Here is a 20406-nt window from a genome sequence, read left to right on the forward strand (position 1 = left end):
AATGGGGAAGGGAAAATGGGGCAACTTGGGCCTAGATTTCTGTAGACTGTTTCTGTGTAGAAAGCTCGCTTTTACCTTGTATACCTCAGAGGGGTTCTGCAGACACTTTCCTCTGAGACTTTGTCTAGACTAGGCTTTTAAGGTGTGGTGATAGCACGTGTTAGCATATAACTAATATGTTTTAAAATCTAGTATATGCAAGGCACACTAAACTGGTGAAGTTAAAGCTAACAGGCTAACATCACACCTAATCAAGACAAGGCTGTGTAACTACTTCTTGCTTGTACCTCTCCTCCTCCTAGCCCTCTGGCCACTGAGAAGGATGGTTGTGGGGCTGGTGTGTGATGTAGACTTTCTGTCTGTTGGGGATAAAAGCCTAGGCAGTTTCTCAATGAGTGAAGTTCTGTCTGGCGGGAAGGGTGAATGCTCTGACAAGGCTGTAAAGTGCAAATTTATTGTTGTGGAGGCATTGGTAGCAATTGCAGAGGTAAGGTTGTATTGAGATAGCACTTAAACTGGGACTGAAATCCCTCTTTCACATTTGAATGAGTTTAATTTGGTCAACAATGTTGGCCCAATAATTTAAGAACCAATTGAATTTTCTGTGCAACCTTTTTAGCAAAATATGTGCTAATGAATGCTGAGGAAAGGTAAAAATGCTCCTTTAAAAAAAATTATCCTGGTTTTCCCACATTTCTTTGAGTTTTTCTAGCTAATCCAACTTCAGCCACAGTTTCTTGGAGCATTAAACCTCATACATTTGTTCTAATACGTAGGATAGAGCTTACTCTTAAAACTTTAAAATACATAGTTATTCCGCTAATTCTGGGTAATCGAGTTTAGAGTGCACAGATCCATCAGGTCGTCTGAACCCTTACTGCCGTCCTTCTCCAGCTGTGTTGTGCATGTACCCCAGGTGAGGTTTAAAACTACAATGTTCTGCAAATACCTCAGGCCCAGTTCAGTGCTGCCTGCTTGTGAATGCTAGTACATCACCTGTATCTGATGCAGTATGCAAAGGGCTCTGTTAATACTGTATGTTCTCTGTCAGGACACTGTCCTTTCCATGAGGCTTTCTGGCACTGTAGACCCACCAGTTCCCCTGCCATTCCTGACAGAGTAACTAGGTTTAAAATGTCTGCAAGCTATGACCCTCTGTATGGCAACCCCTTGGTTTGTGGGGGCTCTGAGTGGTGGTGGAGGAGGAGGAGGAATAGTGGGTTTCTGGTGCATACAAGACTTTGCAGGTGGGAGGACAGTAGTCCCTGTGCAGGCATGAGCAGTAAATCCACTAATGTCAATGGAAATTGCACATCTGTATTGAGAGCAGATTACATGCCTTAGCTTCCACTTCCTCTCATTTGCTGCTTTGGGGCAAGTGGGCAGATTACTGAGGAACTAGAATAAATATTGACTGGCCCGTTCCCCTCCCCGGCGGTGACCCCATTTCCTAGAGGGATAAAACAAGTAGCCCAACCTCCTTTCTCAATCTGTTGTGAAGTCCGATTAGAGAAGGGAGGAGAGGGGGCTTGATAACATGAGCATCTGTGCAGAATATCTGGTCTCTTCCAGCAATCCCCTGTGTTGGTCGTGCCGTTATTGCTGATTGTGTTGCTCTTACAGCCCCATTTTCTTGTTCCCGGTCCTGCAGAAATACTTCCTTACTGGACTGGCAACTCTTGTATTGGGACAGCTTGTCCTGTCACATGCCTGGTATGGAAAGAGAACTATTTTTCAATTTCTTCACTGTAGTTTTCAGATCACCTGCAACTGGCATCCCCTAGCAGTTGAGCCTTGCTCAATGAGGAGTCTGAAAATTATTTTCTGGATATAATTGCTGAGACTAAGACATAGGAAGTGTTCTGCCCTGTGACCATTTGAGTTAGATGTGTGTCCCTCCTGGCTAGTGAAAGTCAGAAGGAAGGTGCTGGGCCTCTTTCGCAGGTGACTTAGGTCAGGTCTACACTGATGGGGGGAGGGAGGGGGTCGAATAGCATAGCTGAAGTCAGTGTATCTTAGGTCGACTTACCTGGCCGTGAGGACGGCGACGAGTCAACTGCTGCCACTCCCCTGTCATCTCTGCTTCCACCTCTCGCAAGCTGGAGTTCTGGAGTCGATGGGGAGCATGATCAGGGATCCGTTTTATCGTGTCTACACTAGATGTGATAAATCGACCCCCGATAACTCGATCACTACTCGCCAGATCGGCGGGTAGAAGACCTGCCCTCAGTTAACATGCCGAGGACTCAGAGGAAATGTGGTTCCTGTTGCTCAGTAAGTCCTCTGTCAACATGGGCGATCTCTCCACCTGTCACTCTGTGTCAAATCTCCCATCATTGGGCAGGAGTCGTCATCAAAAGCTGGGCAAAGCTGCTTCAGCAATATTTTGCATTTTCAGGCTTCTCTATCTCTAGGCAGTTTGGTTTTGGGCCTGAATATGCTGGTTGTACAGAAATTCTTAGATCTTTATGATCAGCTGGTCTGACCTTCTGCATAACATAGGCCAAAGAGCCTCACTGATTAATAGCGCTGCAGCTATTGGTGAGGAGGATCCTAGTGGCGGCTTTCTGGTAAGCTTTTCAGGGCAGGAGTCACATCACCTCAGTGTAGTGCAAAGAACAGTGGAACCCTGATCCTGTTTGACAATCAGGTGCTGAGAGCTGGAGGTGAAATAACCTGCTGTGGTGGATCAGTTGCCAAAGGGATGCTATAGAGTATAGACCCAGGGCTCTCAGCCTTTCCAGACTACTGTACCCCTTTCAGGGGTCTGATTTGTGTTGCATACCCCGAAGTTTCACCTCACTTAAAATTTACTTACAAAATCAAACATAAGAATACAAAAGTGTCACTGCACACTATTACTGAAAAAATGCTGGCTCTCATTTTTACCATATAATTACAAAATAAATCAATTGGAATATAAATATTGTGCTTACATTTCAGTATATAGAGCAGTATAAACAAGTAATTGTACGAAATTTTAGTTTGTACTGACTTTGCTAGTATTTTTTATGTAGCCTGTTGCAAAACAAGGCAAACATCTAGATGAATTGCTGTGCCCCTGGAAGACCTCTGTGTACCGCTGTGTATCCCTGGTTGAGAATCACTGCTATAGACTAAACACGCAATCTTTGATAAATCAATGTGCTAAGGGTGACTTAAAGGAGGAGCGGAGGGAAGAAACAAGTAGGGAGAATGATTGATTCCGTGGGAAATCTGAAAGCAGGGGTGCGTGTTGTGTGACAGGATGGCTAAACAGGCAGCAGCGTTGTAAGCAGCCATCTGGCCAGTACCATCCCTGAAACTGCTGGTGGTGTTGAAGCTGAACTGCAGGTTTTCACAGCTAGTAAACTACAACAAGCAGTTCCTGTTTGTGTCCAGGAAGAATCAAGTCTGGGCAGATATCCTGGGCACGTGCCCATGCTTCTAATACATTTCTGGGAACTCAGATGTAAATTAGGTGGATCCCTCTGGCTCCCAATAAGGAGCCAATGTAGCTTGTATGTTAAGCTTTCCCTGGTGTGGAAATTCCTTCACAGACAGCACAGTCTCTTTCAATACCTGCTCCAGCAGTGCTGTGTGTGTGTTTTTCTCTCTCCCTCCCTCTCTCAGCCATCCACACCACCCACAGTCTCTTTGGGGAGTATTTGTTGGGTTAGTGGTGGTCATGCCCTTTGCTACCATCAGATTGTTTACTCTGCTTCTATATTCTGTCCCTTCCCTGACCCTGTCTGTCTGGTCTGTTTAGATTGTGTGCTCTTCAGGAGAAGAACTGTCTGCAACTGTGTATTTGTACAGTCCCTGACACAATGGGGCTTCGTTCCTGGCTGGTCCTTAAGCACGAGCATTATAAACATGATTAATAACGTGGAGTGTGAGCATTCCTGGGTGCATGGCACAGTCTGCTTGGGGGCAGAGTGACCTTGTCAGAATTTACTGAAGATGGGTGGCGGAGCAGGGAGATGGCTTTGGAGCACTTAAGACAGGACAGGAGTCTTTTGTGTAGTTGGGTATATTGGAGGTAGAATCCAGGCTAGATGGCATGGGTCTGAGGAGCTCTCTGCTGCATGCTTGTAAAGACAATGTGTTCAGCTGGAGAAAGCGCGTTTCAATGTGTTGGCTGTGAAAAATCAATTTCTTAGTTTAGTTTGTCAATACTAGGGTCTCTTTAGATCTTAGACCCTTTCAGTCACAAGGCTAAGCTCCAGAGCCATGATGTTCCTAGGCATAGACAATGGTAAAAGACCAGAGGTCTGCCTCCCCCACCCCAAATGCTTGGTTTTGAGATTAAAGTCTAACAACCAGCTTTTGAAATCCACTGCTGCTCTACGAAGGTGGTGAAGGGATGCAATCAGGTAGTGCTGTGCGCTGGGGCTGTTCCTTTGGAAAATGTAGTTCTTGATGGCTGCCAGCCTGTCTTTAATGGCTTCAGTCTAGGACAGTAGTATTACAATAAATAGTACTTTTCTGATAAATAAATGTACAGTTCTCTGGCAAACTTCCCAGTTCCTTGCTTGTCCCATAAAGTAGAGGCTAGGCAGCTGTATCCAGGCTGAGGGCGAAGCCCTGTGTGTAATGACATAGCTGATATGAAGGCAAACAGTGCTCGTTGTTCTAGGTTTGGGCACTAGGTCACTGATAGTTGCACTTGCTTCACTGATAAAACACTTAGTAAATGTGCTTTCGGGCAAGCAGGCCCGCAGCCAGGATTGTAGGAGTGGCTGGAATTTCTGTTTGCTAGTCCAGATAAATTTTGGATTTATGTAGCTATCTTCAAGGGTTGAGTGTCCTCAGCAGAGGATTATGTGATTCATCTGACTTCTGGCTCTTTGACACAAGCTTGAGCCCACATGGCCCAGGTGTACTATGAATCTAACTGTTCTAGTGTGTGCTTAGTAGCATCTGCCTTGCAGGATGTTCGACCCTGATTTCTAGCATGGGCTTAGAACTGCCAAAACCATGTTACAATGTAGGTGCCCCATCCGTGCCAGATAAGTATTGCTGGCCTGGCTAGACTAGGAACGTAGATACTCCCTCAAGACAGACTATTAATGATGGAGCTGGATTTTTCCTCTTGGAGGGAATTGTCAGGTGCATTTTACACCTTCTCCAAAAGACCTCTAGGCCAGCCTCCCTGCAAGTGCCTCTGCTCCACTGTAGTGGATCCAAAATGCACTTGCCTGATTTTTGGCTAGTACTAGTTCTACAGACTGATCACTTTGGTGCTCATCTGTTTAAATCAGTCAGTGCATCACTTACATGTCTATCTAAAATAGAAACAGGTCCCTTGGTAGCCTCTGCTTTAGCCCCACTGTCCAGTTTTCAGTTCAGATAGCATCTTCCACATCTCATGCAGCTTTCGGCTTACTTCAAGCTTGGCACAGAACCCACTGCCCCTTCCACCTATAAATGCTCCGCCTGGGCAACAGGGAAGCTGTGTGTTTCTGCATGCAGTGGTTTGCTGAGCCTATTTCTGATCACAGGACCATTCTTGAAGGCAGATGTTCTGTCCTCAGGCTTGTACTGTGTTCTGAGGGCATCTTTGCTGTTCCTTTGCAGAGCATTGTCTCGAAGAACTCCATGCAGTACCGAGGGAACTCGCAGCATGATGCACAGGAATTTCTGCTCTGGCTCTTAGACAGAGTTCATGAAGACCTGAACAATTTAGTGAAATACAGTGGCAGACCTCCATTGAAGGTAAGGCAAATCCAGCACAGGCCAACAGGGGCATTTTTTTTTTAATTGGTTCCGTGGAAGCTTTATGTTTGAAACAAAATATCTCTGTATTAGCTTCCCAGGATGTCTGTAAAGTGATTAAAAAAATCAGTTGCAATTAATTGTGCTGTTAAACAATAAGAGTACTATTTATTTAAATATTTTTGGTTGTTTTCTACATTTTCAAATATATTGATTTCAAACAACACAGAATACAAAGTGTACAGTGCTCACTTTATATTTATTTTTAATTACAAATATTTGCACTGTAAAAACCAAAAGAAATATGGTAGGTGAATTGAAAAACACTAAGTACTGTAGTGCAATCTCTTTATCAGGAAAGTTGAACTTACAAATGTAGAATTATGTACGAAAAACCCCTGCATTCAAATATAAAACAATGTAAAACTTTAGTGCCTTCAAGTCCACTCAGTCCTACTTCTTGTTCAGCCAGTTGCTAAGACAAATTTGTTTACATTTGCAGGAGATAATGCTGCCCTCTTCTTATTTACAATGTCACCTAAAAGTGAGAAGAGGTGTTCGCATGGCACTATTGTAACTGGTGTCGCAAGATATTTACATGTCTTCTGATGTTATGACCATTCCAGAGGACGTGCCTCAGTGCTGATGACGGGTTCTGCTCGATAACGATCCAAAGCAATGCAGACCGATCGATGCATGTTCATTTTCATCATCTGAGTGAGATGCTTCTAGCAGAAAGTTGATTTTATTTTTTTCGGTAGTTCGGATTCTGTAGTTTCTGCATCATAGTGTTGCTCTTTTAAGACTTCTGAAAGCGTTCTCCACACCTCATCCTTCTCAGATTTTGGTTGGCGCTTCAGATTTTTAAATCTTGGGTCAAGTACTGTAGCTAGGCCTAGGAAGCTCACATTGGTACCTTCTTTGTATTTTGTCAAATCTGCAGTGAAAGTGTTGTTAAAATGAACAACATAGAATCATAGGGTTGGAAGGGACCTCAGGAGGTCTAGTCCAACTCCCTGCTCAAAGCAAGACCAATCCCCAGACAGATTTTTACACCAGTTCCCTAAATGGGCTTCTCAAGAATTGAACTCACAATGCTGAGTTTAGCAGGCCAATGCTCAAACCATACATGTGCTGGGTCATCATCCGAGACTGCTAGAACATGAAGTGTACGGCAGAATGGAAGTGAAACCGAGCAGAAGACACAATTCTCTCCCTGTGGAGTTCAGTCACAAAAATGAATGCATTATTTTTTTTAAAGAGCATCAGCATGGAAGCATGTCCTCTGGAATGGTGGCTGAAGCATGAAGGAGCATATGAATGTTTAGCACATCTGGCACGTAAATATCTTGCAATGCCTGCTACAAAAGTGCCATGCAAATGCCTGTTCTCACTTTCAGGTAACATTGTAAATAACATGGAAGCAGCAGTATCTACTGTAAGCATAAACAAACGTTTGTCTTAGTAATTAGCTGAAGAAGAAGTAGGACTGAGTGGACTTGTAGGCTCTAAAGTTTTACAGTGTTTTGTTTTTGAGGGCAGTTATGAACAAAAATCTACATTTGTAAGTTGCACTTTCATAATAGAAATTGCACTACAGTATTTGTATGAGCTAAATTGAAAAATACTATTTTATTTTTAGTGCAAATATTTGTAATGAAAATTATATAAAGTGAGCACTGTACATTTAGTATTCTATGTTGTAATTGAAATCAATATATTTGAAAATGTAGAAAAACATCCACAAATATTTATTTAATACATTTCAATTGGTGTTCTGTTTAACAGTGCGATTGGGGCCAGAGGGCTGTTCCTGGCCCCTGTGGCTGCAAAGAGCTTCTCAGTCAATGCATGGCAAGTGTGCACCAGCACAGCCTAGTGTGAATGGTGACCCCTGACTGCCACCCGTTGAGTTTGGCAGCTTAATGATGTGCCAGCTATATCCCGTTTCAAATACTTGGCTTTGTCCTGGTGTGTTTAGCTCAGTAGAACCTAACTTGGCTCTTCCCTGTTTAGTTGTATGTGATTGGTGTGGCACTCCTGCGTATCCTGGTATGCCTCACTTTGGAATTGCCTTTCTTTTTCAGCCACCGTTGGAAGATGCTGCGCTGCTCGAGGCACCAGGCTTTCCAATCAGTAGCACTTTCGTACAGGAACTCTTTCAAGCCCAGTACAGGTACAGTAACTTTCAGCACACTCTGATTATGGGGGGTTATTCTTTAATCCCTGGTGGCAGAGCCCAGTGAAATGCAGCAGGGCTGTGTGTGGTGAAGGGACACTAAAGTTCTTTGTCACTTCAGTGGAAAATGTACATTTGTTTCCTTCTTGCCAATAAATCTGGAGTGTTTGTTTCAGCCTTCACCCCCAACTTGAGCCCTCATGGTGTTTCCAGCCCAATTGGTCAGGGAGCAAAGATGTGGGACATGATTTCGCATGTGGGAGATCTACCTGGGTTGTGCCAAGTCAGGAGCCTGTGGCTTGAACTAGAGGCATGTGGTGGCCACTTGAGTTTAGAATCCCATGCAAGCTTGTAGTAATTATCATTAAGCTAATGAGGAACCCTCTAGCAGAAAAGAAATTCTGTGCTTAGTCCTTCACTGCTCCTTTGTTCATGGGAACTGCCCTTGCTTTCCACTTGGGTGCTGAAGTTGAAAAAAAGTAGCCAACTTCCAAACTCACCCAGCAGCACTGCAGCTGGTCTGGTGTAGGAGATTGTGTGGTCAAACAGTCTTCCCAGTATGTCACTGTAGGCTCCCCAGTGGCAAAGAAATTAAACTTTGGGATATTACAGAATCCTGAGCAAGACTTAGGGCTGGTCTACACTACGAGGGAAAATCGATCTTAGATACGCAACTTCAGCTACGAGAATAATCGATTGCTACCCGCCGATACAGCGGGTAGTGAAGACGTACCCTTTGAGTGACCATTACTTTGGGATATGAAACACATACGCGCACACACCCTGCGTATATGAGAGGAGTCTCCTTTTCTTTCTGTGTGAACGAGATTGAGGCCCATGCTGTGCTGTCTGCATAGCCATCCCCTTGCCCACTTGTCTGGGGGAGAATAGTCCTTGTCAGTCTCTTTAGATTAGAATCAAATATGGGCAAACTGTTAATTTCACAAATGTCTTAGTGGAGGCGAAGTGGAATAATAGAGAGGAGCCTGTTTTCCTGGCATGCCCTGTAATAAATGAACTCAGAGACCAATTACTTTGTGAGCATCTGAGAATTAGGCATCTTTCATTTACAGCAAGGATTTGTCTGCAAAAACGCTGTGCAGAACCTTGCTGGAGTGTGTGGGGAAAGGGGTTTGATCAGGAGGGAAGAGCAGGGTCGCTGTTTGTGTTCTTGATGGTTTGCTTGTCCCTCGTTAAACGAGAGATGTAACTTTACCCCATTGATATTTTTAATAGGTCCTCTCTGACGTGCCCTCATTGTCAGAAGCAGAGTAACACCTTTGATCCTTTCCTCTGCATCTCTCTGCCAATTCCTCTGCCTCATACACGGTAATGTGCTAATCTGTGCCTTGAAGTTAAAATTCTGGGTGTCTTTCCCAATGCTTGGTAGCATTGCAAATCTTAATATAGAAGAGATTGAGACGGCAACAAGATTTGTGGCAGATTAGGATTAGGATTGAATTGAATAGGCCAGCAGAGCTGTATTCTGAAGGGAAAGCCCAAACAGCGTTGAAAAGATGAGCTGTGTGGAAACTAGATTTCTTATTTCCCAGAGGATTCCATAAATCTAAAAGTTTTTCCTATACAAAGCAGAATGAAAACAAAGATTGAAATTTCCTACAAAACTTAATTTCAAAATTTCATTTTGGGTTTTTTGTTCCGATTTTGCCTTTTTTTTTTTTTTTTTTTGTTTTTTGTTTTTAAATTGTTCTCCAGGTTCACCAAGTATAGGAGAAGTAGCAGCTGAGTTTGCAACAAGAGAGAGATTTAGGTTGGATATTAAGAAAACTTTTCTAACTATAAGGCTAGTTAAGCATTGGAATAGGTTACCTAGGGCAGCTGTAGAATCCCGGTCATTGGAGGTTTTTAAAACCAGGTTGGACAAACACCTGCCAGAGAGAGCCTAGATTGACTTGGTCCTGCTTCAGTGCATGGGATGGACTAGATGACCTCTCAACGTCCTTTCCAGCCCTACGTTTCTTTGATTCTAGAATATAAAAATTAAAAAAAAATGTGAAGAGAAAATTGGAAATATTTCGTTGCAGAAAGGCTATTTTGCTATTGACAAATTTGGCTTTTGCCAATGGGAGAATGTTCTGTGGGAAAATTTCCAGCCAGCTGTAGAAAAGAGGCTGCAAAAATGCTTTCACTCTTCCCCTTCTCTTTAACTCAGTGGGTTTTCCCAGCAGCACCTCTTTGAGTGTGACTTTAGAATGTCAGTTTTGATTGATCTGGGCCATGTTACAAGGATCCTTGAGGTAAAATTAGGATTACCCTTCAATCTAGGGCAGCCTCATTCAGGAACTGTATTTTGTGATTCTACTTCCTTGGTAGGACTCCCCAGTTAGTGCATAGAGTAGAGGCTAGCACCATAGGGAACATACCTCTAACTTGGAGCAAGATAGGTGTCCATCCTTCCTTTATTTAAGAGTCTGGTAGATATTTGGGACTCCAAAGCATCTTCTGGGTGGGCCTGGTTGCCTGAATAGCTCCAGGGTAACATGGCCCAGAATAGTCATGTATGACTTCGTTACTGATGATGCAACCAGCCTCTTTAGGAGCTCTGTGTGGGAACTAGGCTTGGATCATGGCCCAAGGACTGAGTGAGATCCTTACACCATTTTTCCACCCCTAAATGTCCTGGAGGTTAAGTCATAACAACCAGATCAGAAATGGTCTGTATTCTTATGGTGTATGCAATGGAAAAGTCCCCATTCAGGGTTCTGCAGCCTGCTTTGTTGATCTGACCAAGCTTAGCTCAGGCTGAGTTTTTCTGGGTACTGTATAGAAATGTTCAGCCATCCCAGTTGTTCCCTGTACTCTATGCAGACCTCTGTATATCACTGTGGTGTATCAAGGGAAGTGTTCGCATTGCATGCGCATCGGTGTGGCAGTGCCTCTGTCTGGAACAGTGGCGAAGTTGCGTGAAGCAGTATCCATGGAAACCAAGATACCCACTGAGCAGGTAATGGGCTGGTCTTTGGTCACCGTGGTGCCACTGGCGTCCTGCAGGAGTTCTGATGTTTTTTTTGGTAGTTGATATGACAGGTAACAATGGATACTCGGGGTTCAGATCAGTGGACATAAATTTGTGGAGGATATAGGTGACTGCAGAAACTAGCCTGAATGCATTGTCTCTTGCGTGTAACTCTCACATGAATCGGTTTGGCTGCCTGTAGGTTATACCAGCTCCTTGCTCAGGCCTCCAGGCTGCATTGCTGCATTTTGCTCTATTACTTGAGAAAGGGAAAGCCTGTGCTTCTGCCTAACAGCTCTACAGTGACTGTGTGCGCACGTGTGTACTCTGCTCACTATTGAGAAATCAGCAGGGGCTCATGGGAAATGTCCTGGAGTTTTGAGACTCTTAGGGGAAAACTACTAAGATGACACTTGAAGGGCCCCATGAAAACCCCTGCATGTGTTCCCTTGATCCCAGCTGCTCCCTCATGGCCAGACCCTCCCCCATTTCTCCTTATGGGCTGGTACTATAAGACTGGAGAATTCCCATCCTCTGTCAAGAACACTTCACCGAAAGTCCATTTGTTAACTTCTCTCCCCATCCTGGGAGCTTGGCAGCTCAGCAGTGGTCTAATGGCTGCTGTTCCATTTCTGCCTTGTAGATTGTGCTGACGGAGATGTACTATGATGGGTTCCATCGCTCCTTCTGTGACACTGATGACCTGGACACGGTTCAGGACAGTGACTGCATTTTTGCCTTTGAGACCCCTGAGATATATAGGCCTGAGGGGATCATTAGTCAGAGAGGTAAGTGGGTAGGTCTTCTAAACACTCCTTCCCCCAAACTCCACCCCTACTGGAGTATTGGCTGTGGGGAATCTGTTTGAAAAAGGGGCATTTGGTTATATACGTCCTAGGCCTAGAGAAGAACGTGGAGTGTTTCCTGGTCTGCTGACTCTGAATCGAGCTCTGCTTCTATGGGCTGGCATTCCAGACGTAGATGGCTTAGCTTCGAACCTGGCATCACCAGACCTTGCGGTGGGAGGAGTGGTGCAGAGCAACCTGTTACAGTACAGGGCAACTGCACTTGCATTTCTCCTTAGTGGTCCAGCAAGGGCACTCACTCAAGCTTCCAGCTCCCCAGCTGTTGCTTCTGTTGGGTGGAGATGTGTGTCCTTCTCCTTCTGACCTGGTGTGACGAACTGGGAATGTTCTTGATGTTTCTTCTGAATACTGTGTTGGTGCCTCAGTGTCCCCTATGCAGTTCTTAAGTATCTAGGTGGTGGGATAAGGGCATGTGATTGCAGAAGAGCAAAGGGACAGTACACCTAAATGCCTGGCACTCTGTCTCCTAGCAACTGATGGCCTGGGCCCCTGCTCTGCAAAGATGCCAGCTTAAGGTGTTGGAGACAAAGGGATCAGGTGACCTCCTAGCACGGGGAAAGGAGCTGAGTAGAGAGGAGTGTTATTAGTTTGGAGCTGGCTGGGGTCGAGGAGTGAAGTGCAGGCGTGGGGGGTCTGGTTCACTGCCCCCCAGAATGGACCCGGCTGAGGGGTCCGGTTCGCTGTATCTACAAGCTCTGTTTTAGACCCTGTTCCTGTCATCGAATAAACCTCTGTGTTACTGGCTGGCTAAGAGTCACGTCTGACTGCAAAGTGGGGGTGCAGGACTCGGTGGCTTCCGCAGGACCCCGCCTGGGTGGGCTTGCTGTGGGAAGCGCACGGAGGGGCAGAGGATGCTGAATGCTCCAAGGAGAGACCCAGGAGGTGAAGCCGTGTGAGCTTCTTGCCCTGAACAAGTCTGCTCCAAGGGAGAGGAGGCTCCCCAAAGTCCTGCCTGGCTTGGTGGGAAGCAGTTCCAGAGCATCGCCCGGTGACTCCGTGACAACTGGTGGCAGAGGTGGGATGTACTGCACCCCGTGAATGGCACTGCTTGCAGTAAGTGACTGGGGAGCAGTAAAACAAAGGGGGAAATAATGAGGACCAGGCGTGCTGAAGGCTCAGAGAGGGATGGTTTCAGGGGGCGGTTAACCTCTGGGAGTGTGTGACCAGCGAGAAGGACTGTTGGAGTAACGGGGTCCCCCTGAGGACTGCAGCGAGCAGTCTCAGGGGCAGAGGAGCTTGCCGCTCGACCCTGGCAAAGAGGTGGTGATCACGAGAAGGGCTGGCACACCAGGGGTACTTCCTGGAAACCATGGGGGAGCCAAGAGCACACAGGCCTGTGAGTCCAGAGCCACTTGGGAACGGTGAAGTGATGGCCTATCACCATCTCCTTAAGAAGGACATTGTGATCCTGTGCACAAAGAGAGGGTTACGCATGGGGACGTTTACCAAGGCACAGTTAATCATGCAGTTGGAGGAGGAGGACCACTCTGAGGAGCAGACTCCTGTCCCAGATGGGGCTACAAGAGGATCTGGGAGCAGCTGGAGCATCAGCCAGGCATCCCCGGGAGTCTGGTCCCCAATCGGACTAGGGTCTTCACGATTGGGTTCCCCATCAGGAGATTGGAGACGGATGGGATGGGAGCAGAGTCCGAGAGAGCGAGAGGACCGTGAGAGAGAGCAAGAGCCCGGGGAAAAGCTGCAGGAGAAGCAGCAGCAGCGTGGACGGGTGATGGTGGAGCAGAGAGACAGGGGGCTGCCCAGGGGTCAGTGGGGAAACGCGCCTGCGGGAGCTGAGACCCCAGCTGAGTTGGGGGACACCCAGGCAGGGCAGGTCAGCTGCCAAACAGGTTTGCCTGGTCCAGACTTGCTGCTGGGAAGTGATTACACAGCAGGGAGGGAGCTACCAGGAACAGGGCTCAGAGGGGCTGTGACCCCAGGCCCAGCCAGCGAGAGGGAGCAGGTCCCACTCCCTGCCCCAGCCGCTGAATCCCAGACCGAGCTGCAGAGGGATCCCTCCTTGGAGAAGCTGATGGAACTTGCTGGCCACAGCGCTGCAAACCCCCTTGGGGAAGGCTGCAGAGACAGAGTCCTGCCGGAGAAGGGATTCCTGTACCGGGAATGGGCTCCCCAAGGGGCAGTAGAACTGGGGAGAATCGGAAGGCAGCTGGTGGTGCCCCAGGAATCCACAGGGTTCTTCCAGTTCGAGCTGCTGGATGGGAGGAGAGTGAGGAGACCCCTGGACCCGGAAAGGAAGGATTGGAGGAGAAGGGGGAAGACCCCCGGGGAGATCTCTTCCCTGAGGTGGGAGCCAATCTCCCCATCAGGTGTTCCCCATTCAGAGTCACTGGGAAAGCAGCCCAGATCCTAGAGAGAGAGGTCAGGGACATGCTGGCTTTAAATGGGATCCAGCCGTTTTACAGCCCATGGGCCTCACCCGTGGGGCTGATCCCCAAGGGAGACAGGATGATCTGGTTTTATGGGGGCTATCAGAAGCTTAAAGCCATCACAGTGTCCAATGCCGACCCCATGCCTAGGCCTGGGGAGATTCTAGACAAGCAGAGGGCGGTGGAGAACTTGGCCCTGGCAGACACTGATAACATGTGCATCTTTAACCAGACCTGGGAGGAACAGGTGTCCCAGGTGAAGAGGGGGCTGGGCTGCCTCAAGGAGGTGGGACTGACGGTAAAAGCTGGAGAGTGTAAGGGGGGACAGCAGAGGTGTTTTATCTGGGCCACAAGGTGGGGAGCGGCGGCCCAAGCCCAAAGCTGGCCAGGGCCAAGCTGATGGCTCTTAACCAAGGAAGCCCGAATCACAGACCAGAGGGCTGGAAAAAGACCCAATCCCAGCTTGAAACCCAGGGGTACTGGGTTGGCAAAGGGTGTGGGCTGCATAAACCTTCCCACATGCAGCCTGCAAGTGCCATCAAGCACACTCGACCTAAGGGAGGACGTGAGACTGTACTGCCCTGGTGTAACTCACACCAAGGAATGGGAGAGATGCTAGTGCATCCATGGGGAACCTTGGTGGGTTCGAACTTCCCCAGGTCACTGGCTGGAGTGACCTCGCTCAGTTCGGTCTCGAAAGGGGGAGAGATGTGACGAATTGGGAATGTTCTTGATGTTTCCTCTGAATACTGTGTTGGTGCCTCAGTGTCCCCTATGCAGTTCTTAAGTATCTAGGTGGTGGGATAAGGGCATGTGATTGCTGAAGAGCAAAGGGACAGTACACCTAAATGCCTGGCACTCTGTCTCCTAGCAACTGATGGCCTGGGCCCCTGCTCTGCAAAGGTGCCAGCTTAAGGTGTTGGAGACAAAGGGATCAGGTGACCTCCTAGCCCGGGAAAGGAGCTGAGCAGAGAAGAGGGGCTGGGGGTGTTGTTAGTCTGGAGCTGGCTGGGATCGAGGAGTGAAGTGCAGACGTGGGTGGTCTGGTTCACTGCCCCCCAGAATGGACCCAGCCGAGGGGTCTGGTTCGCTGTATCTACAAGCTCTGTTTTAGACCCTGTTCCTGTCATCGAATAAACCTCTGTTTTACTGGCTGGCTAAGAGTCATGTCTGACTGCGAAGTGGGGGTGCAGGACCCGGTGGCTTCCCCAGGACCCCGCTGGGGCAGGCTCGCTGTGGGAAGCACACGGAGGGGCAGAGGATGCTGAATGCTCCAAGGAGAGACCCAGGAGGTGAAGCCGTGTGAGCTTCTTGCCCTGAACAAGTCTGCTCCAAGGGAGAGGAGGCTCCCCAAAGTTCTGCCTGGCTTGGTGGGGAGCAGTTCCAGAGCATCGCCCGGTGACCCCGTGACACCTGGTTTCTCCAGGCTGCCCAGTTTCCTGCCTTCACTGTATACTTCCCAGCACGGACAAGTTGCTCAAGAACACTGCATGCTTTCTCTTTAGAGATGGATAACAAGTGTAATTGCTACAGATTTGTTACCACACAGACTTCCCAAGCAAGCCTACTTTATTCTACTGGTAAAAAGCATTGCAGAGAAAACTTGCTAAAGACAATAAAAGAACCTACAGACATGCTTTTAAATGTACTAAGAGCCCCAAGCCTTGTATGGATTGTGGCAGGATAAGTCCATCAGTACCCCTCCCTAGGAGAGTTCTTGATTATCAGTTCATCACAGCTTCAGCTCCAAACAAGCACGCTCATAACATGGTCAGTTCACACATCATACAGTTCAGGGGTCTTTGACCTGGAGTTTCCAGGAGCAAGTAATTGGTACAAAATGGGCCTCTCTCTTCAGGGTGTATCTTCTAGAGGTTGGCATTCCCCTCACCTCCAGGTACTTCCTAGAAAATCCACTTCTCATATGTTGCCAAAAGATCTTTGATGGTTCTAGTACCTTTCAGAGATTGCATTAGTCCTGTCTTCCTGCTAACGAAGTTCCATACAATCTCATGATAGTAACTTTTGTATTTCTAATACAGTCTACCCCAGAGGTATTAACCATAATTCAGTACGGTGTAACTTAATTCATTAAAGCTCATTCAGGATATTGTCAGTTTGTCACATCTCTCCCCCTACAGAAGTGGGTGTAATGAGGGTGCTAACCCACATTCTAGGGCAGTGGTCCCCAACGTGGTGTCTGCGGGGGCATCTTAATGCGCCCGCATCCTAGCCCCCGAGAGAGCACCCACCGAAATGCTGCCGAATTTCAGCAGCATTTCGGCGGGGATGCCTCTTGATGACGATGCTTGTCGCTGACAAGTGATGTCATCGAGAGATGTCCCCACCGAAATTCAGCGGCATTTCGGCTGGTGCTTCACCGCCGCAGTGGTCCTTCGGCTGGTGCCCGCCAGCCAAAAAGGTTGGGGACCACTGTTCTAGGGGAACACATTGACTGAGTGCCTGGGTGGAAGTATTCCCAGCATGGCAGCTGTGCCATTACTTCTCTCACTTTTACATTTCACCTGTTCAGATAACAAACCTGCTGCTAGCAAACCAGCATACATCCTTCAAAAATACGTATGGTGTTGTCTGACCAACACCCTACATAAATTTCCTCTTTAAACCTATGGGACTGAACTTTCCCAAGTACCTTTTTGCCTTGTTACCCCAAATACTTGGATGGAAACTTGAGACCTGATTCTCCCACTTCTCATGGGTCATGTGTTCACGTTTCATGTTCTGTGGTGCCCTAAGGGGTCAGTTGCTTCAGTTCTGGATTGAGGTTCCCCATGTCCCACCACCCAGGAGCCATTCTTCGGATCACGAAGAGAAATAATTCTGCAATGGCTCTCAACAATGCACTGCTTTTAACAGGAAAAGTCAAGCCAAGGGAGTGTCTTCAGACCTCCCCCATAGCCAGATTCCTTTCTCTGACCCATCTCCCCTGAACCTGGGCTTCAGGGACTTCCGTGGCCCCACCTCTGCTCCTTTGGGTTCAGACGATGGAGTAGCGATCCCTCACACCATTGGTTTCTTTTGTCCACCCCTTACACCCCCACTGAGTCAAGGTGAGCAGAATTCCCTCTCCTATCTGGCTCAGGGTCCTTCACCATGTTCCCAGCAGCTGTCTTACTCTGTACTTGTGCATTTCCCAACCTGGGGTAGATGTGTCAGTGCACCACAGCTGCGTCAGTCTCCCTACTTTTGGCTGGCGACACTGCCATCATCAGGCTCTGCTCTGCCCCGTCCCAGGTTCCCTTGGAAGGGCTGGCAGAGAACTTTATTTCCTGATCTACATTTTAGGGCCCAATTAACTTCCCTTTTAAGTCAGTAGGTCTTGTCCCTTCTCCTGAGCAACAAGCGCTCTTATCCCCTCACCTCTGTCTGCATGCTCGGGGGATGTAACCAGACTCCTCTTGGACATGGGCAGTGGAAATGTGATGCCTCTTCCCCCTGTCAGCTACTCTTTGCATTTTTGCTCCCATGCCCTTTGCCTGTTTGAGGCTAACTGAAGACTCATTTACACTACAAAATGAAGTTGACATACAGCCACCACAGTAATTAAAGCTCCTTCTTGTGCCTTCTGTGGGTGGTGCACATCCTCACCAGAAGCACATCCAATCCGCCAACTGAAGTGGGGCATTGTGGGACACTGACAGCTGGAGCCTGACAGCCCTGCCCTGCCCTCCCCTGCTCTCTGCTGCGCTGCTGACAACCTGAGTGTCAGCTGGGCCCTTCCTTATGTTCCAGTGCTGATGGTGAGCTCAGGCTGTCAGCCTCATTAATTTGCAGGTCTGATTGACCATGGTCACCCCACAACCAGCTCCCCATTTCCTTACATAACTCCTCATTTGAGTTCCACAAATTATGCAGTCGAGTTTCCTACATTTGGGGAAATCGCAGGGGTCAGCACACTTGCAGTGCAATGGATGAGCCTCACCCTGGGAAAACCACCTTCGTGATCATGCTATCTCCCCTGCCAGGTAAGTATTGAAACCTCAGCATAAGTCATGTCTCTTTTGTTGTAAACTCCCGTAAACCTTCTCCTATATGTTTCGGGGGTCAGTTTAAACTTTTATAACAAAGCGTTTTAACTCGTCATCTTTATCGTTCTCACTTCCCATAAGGGTAAAAATGTCCAAGGCCTTTGTCCCAGACAGCAGTGGAGCAAGGTACCTTGCCATGTCCCTTTTTCCCTGCTTTATTCAGCTAACACTCCAGTTCAAAAGCATGTTGGAACACATCCCTATCATTTCCCTCCCTAAAGCGTGGTTCACCACCCATCAGGACAGGTACGGGGGACTGGCTCCAACAACTGTTCTGCTGTTGCAGTCTCTCTAGCTGGAGCTGGCAGTGCTGCATCTTGTCCTTTTCTCTCATACAGACACTGCTGCTTCTGGTCAGATGCACTCTGTCCCTCTTCAACTGCAGCGTCTCCTTCCCCAGCTGGTGAGCTGTCCACCATAACTCAACTAGCCTATTGTTCTTCAGCTGTTCATAATCCGTTTTCCCGTCTCTGTTTGCTCTTCCTTTCCCCCAAATGACTGAGACAGTTGTCTGTGCTTTTCCTTCTTCAGTACTTGCTGTTGGCACTTGTGGGATTCAGATTGTTACAGATCCGAAAGACAGTCATTGTGTATGTCACAGTTCAGGGCACCTGCCCCTGTATTTCCCATTAGTGGCCCAGCCGGGGGGCTGGAATCGCAAAAGAGGGTGCACCTTTTGGGCTGCTAAAGGGACAGTGGCGGTTGTCCTGAACTCTGACACAACCCAAGAAGCTAAATTTTGCTATGAAAATCAGATTGCTGGTGATGTTTCAGGAATAAACAAAATGTGCCCCTCTCTTTCTAGGGCCCTTGGGCCCCTGTTCTCTCCCTGTCTGGGTAACACTCGTTCAAGTCACTAGGAGTAACTCAGATCCTGCAGGATGAGAGCACTGAGTTTCTCCTCTTTGCAGCAGCTGGTGCTAACACATGCTTCAGCCAGTCCAGGCATTTTCCAGTTGACCTGCGTGCTGCTGGTGCACAGGCAGAGAAGGAAACCAAAAGAAGCTAGATTTGCTTGAGCTCTGTTGGCAATTTGGCAGAGTATAGATTTCACCAACGAGAGTGGGATGTAGGAGAACAAAAACAAAGCAAAATGTTATGTTTGAAAATGAGCAAGGGTTTTTTCATTTACTCCTTCAAACAGTTCTCCTTCTACATACAAACAAAGTGAGCAGATCTAAAACTACAGGTGCATATGCAACAATTGAACTGGATTTCCAGTGTAAGATACTAGGGGCGGGGTGTGTGTGCGCGCTCTATTGTATCTCTGTTGTATAGAAATAATCACACATGTAAAATCATGCATGTCAACTTCTTATTGAATTAGATTTATTGTCAAAAAACTTTTTTTTAGTATAAATGACCCAGTCTAGAAGCCCTGAGTTTACACTGACGTGCTGTTCTAAATTAGAAGGCGGCTTCTTGAGAGCATGTTGACATTCCCCTGTCAGTGGAGGGCACAAGGACCCAGTGGCAGAGGAAAACCATTTAAAATGCCTTCTCTCCCCTAATATTTCAGGAATTCATGTGAACAATAACCTAAATAACTTGAAATATGGCACTGACCACCACAGAACATCATCTTATACACAAGGGTCGGTGAAGTCTGGGAAACAGGAAACCTCTACTCGCTCAGCAGCCAGTGACAAGATTGTATTGCTGGTCTGCAACAGAGCATCTACTGGACAGCAGGGGAAAAGGTAAACGCCAGCTTTCAGGCTACAGCTCTGGTCGTGGCCTCAATGGAAAGCCAGGATTCGCAGTTGTAACTATCCATGTACTGAGATGACAGCATAGACACCTCTCTGGAGCCACAGTGTAAAGTCTGAACTCTTGTTGGGAGCTAGGGTGATGTGTGAAGATTTGTTGGCCCACTAAAAACATATGTTCAGTGATGTAACCATTGGATTCATTTGAAACCATTAATAGTTGAGTCTGCAGTTAAATGGGTGCAACTTCTGCGGTCGCTAATGGGAGCTCTGTGTGTGATAGGGAATTAGATCCTGTCAGGTGGCCTGAAATCACCTCTGAGCCAACCTGTCCTTCGAGGGTGGTGCTGTTCACACTCATACCTGATGTGCCTCCCTGCCAAATGTCAAGGCTCTATCTGCTCTTGCTGAGGTGCTCGAGTGGGCATGGGAAATATTTTATAATGAGAAGTTTATTCTCCTTCCTCGTCTTGTATTGATAAATGGCTGAGCCATTAACATTCGCATGTTCCAAAACTCATTTTCCGGTAGGGGCTGCACACCCA

The 20406-nt window shown here is 47.4% G+C and overlaps 1 protein-coding gene and 1 pseudogene across 6 annotated transcripts in view; one reads left to right on the forward strand and one right to left on the reverse strand.

Moving 5' to 3' along the window:
• USP31 (ubiquitin specific peptidase 31) overlaps nt 1-20406 on the forward strand; it is a 67324-nt gene that overhangs the window by 21195 nt on the left and 25723 nt on the right. For all 6 annotated transcript variants that reach the window (XM_030576921.1, XM_030576922.1, XM_030576920.1 and 3 more), the window contains exons 2-7: nt 5560-5697; nt 7785-7873; nt 9113-9205; nt 10706-10841; nt 11497-11641; nt 19672-19852. In XM_030576921.1, coding sequence (XP_030432781.1) covers nt 5560-5697; nt 7785-7873; nt 9113-9205; nt 10706-10841; nt 11497-11641; nt 19672-19852 — 782 coding nt within the window. The remainder of the gene's footprint in view (nt 1-5559; nt 5698-7784; nt 7874-9112; nt 9206-10705; nt 10842-11496; nt 11642-19671; nt 19853-20406) is intronic.
• Nucleotides 17954-18097, reverse strand: LOC115659286 (annotated as a pseudogene).

The sequence above is a fragment of the Gopherus evgoodei genome, chromosome 10 (genome assembly GCF_007399415.2).
Source record: "Gopherus evgoodei ecotype Sinaloan lineage chromosome 10, rGopEvg1_v1.p, whole genome shotgun sequence".
Lineage (NCBI taxonomy): Eukaryota > Metazoa > Chordata > Testudines > Testudinidae > Gopherus > Gopherus evgoodei.